Here is a 274-nt window from a genome sequence, read left to right on the forward strand (position 1 = left end):
AGAAAAGGTCATCTATTTTAATCTTGCATTGAGATAGTCAATTTCTTCCTTCAAACTTGCCTCCTCAACAGTTTTCAACAATTCCTTTGTACATTTGGCCACATCAAAGGCAATACCTGCTAATCTTTGTTTAAAGTTTTTATCAGCATAATCACCATCATTATCTTCATGAATTAGAGTACCATTCTTGTTTAACTTACACAAAACTGTCAATCGCATAGCACAATCTTGCAAACTTTGAACAACCCAGCTACCATGCTCTTTTAGATTAGCG

General features: G+C 34.7%; 1 protein-coding gene across 1 annotated transcript; it reads right to left on the reverse strand.

The window, feature by feature from the left end:
- Positions 1-12: 12 nt before the first annotated feature.
- OGAPHI_003558 (uncharacterized protein) lies at positions 13-274 on the reverse strand (the record flags this gene model as incomplete). Its single annotated transcript, XM_046204545.1, has 1 exon — positions 13-274. A coding segment is annotated over one exon (262 nt), but the record flags the coding sequence as incomplete, so codon positions are not given.

Source organism: Ogataea philodendri, assembly GCF_020536065.1.
Source record: "Ogataea philodendri strain CBS6075 chromosome Unknown scaffold550, whole genome shotgun sequence".
Taxonomy (NCBI): domain Eukaryota; kingdom Fungi; phylum Ascomycota; class Pichiomycetes; order Pichiales; family Pichiaceae; genus Ogataea; species Ogataea philodendri.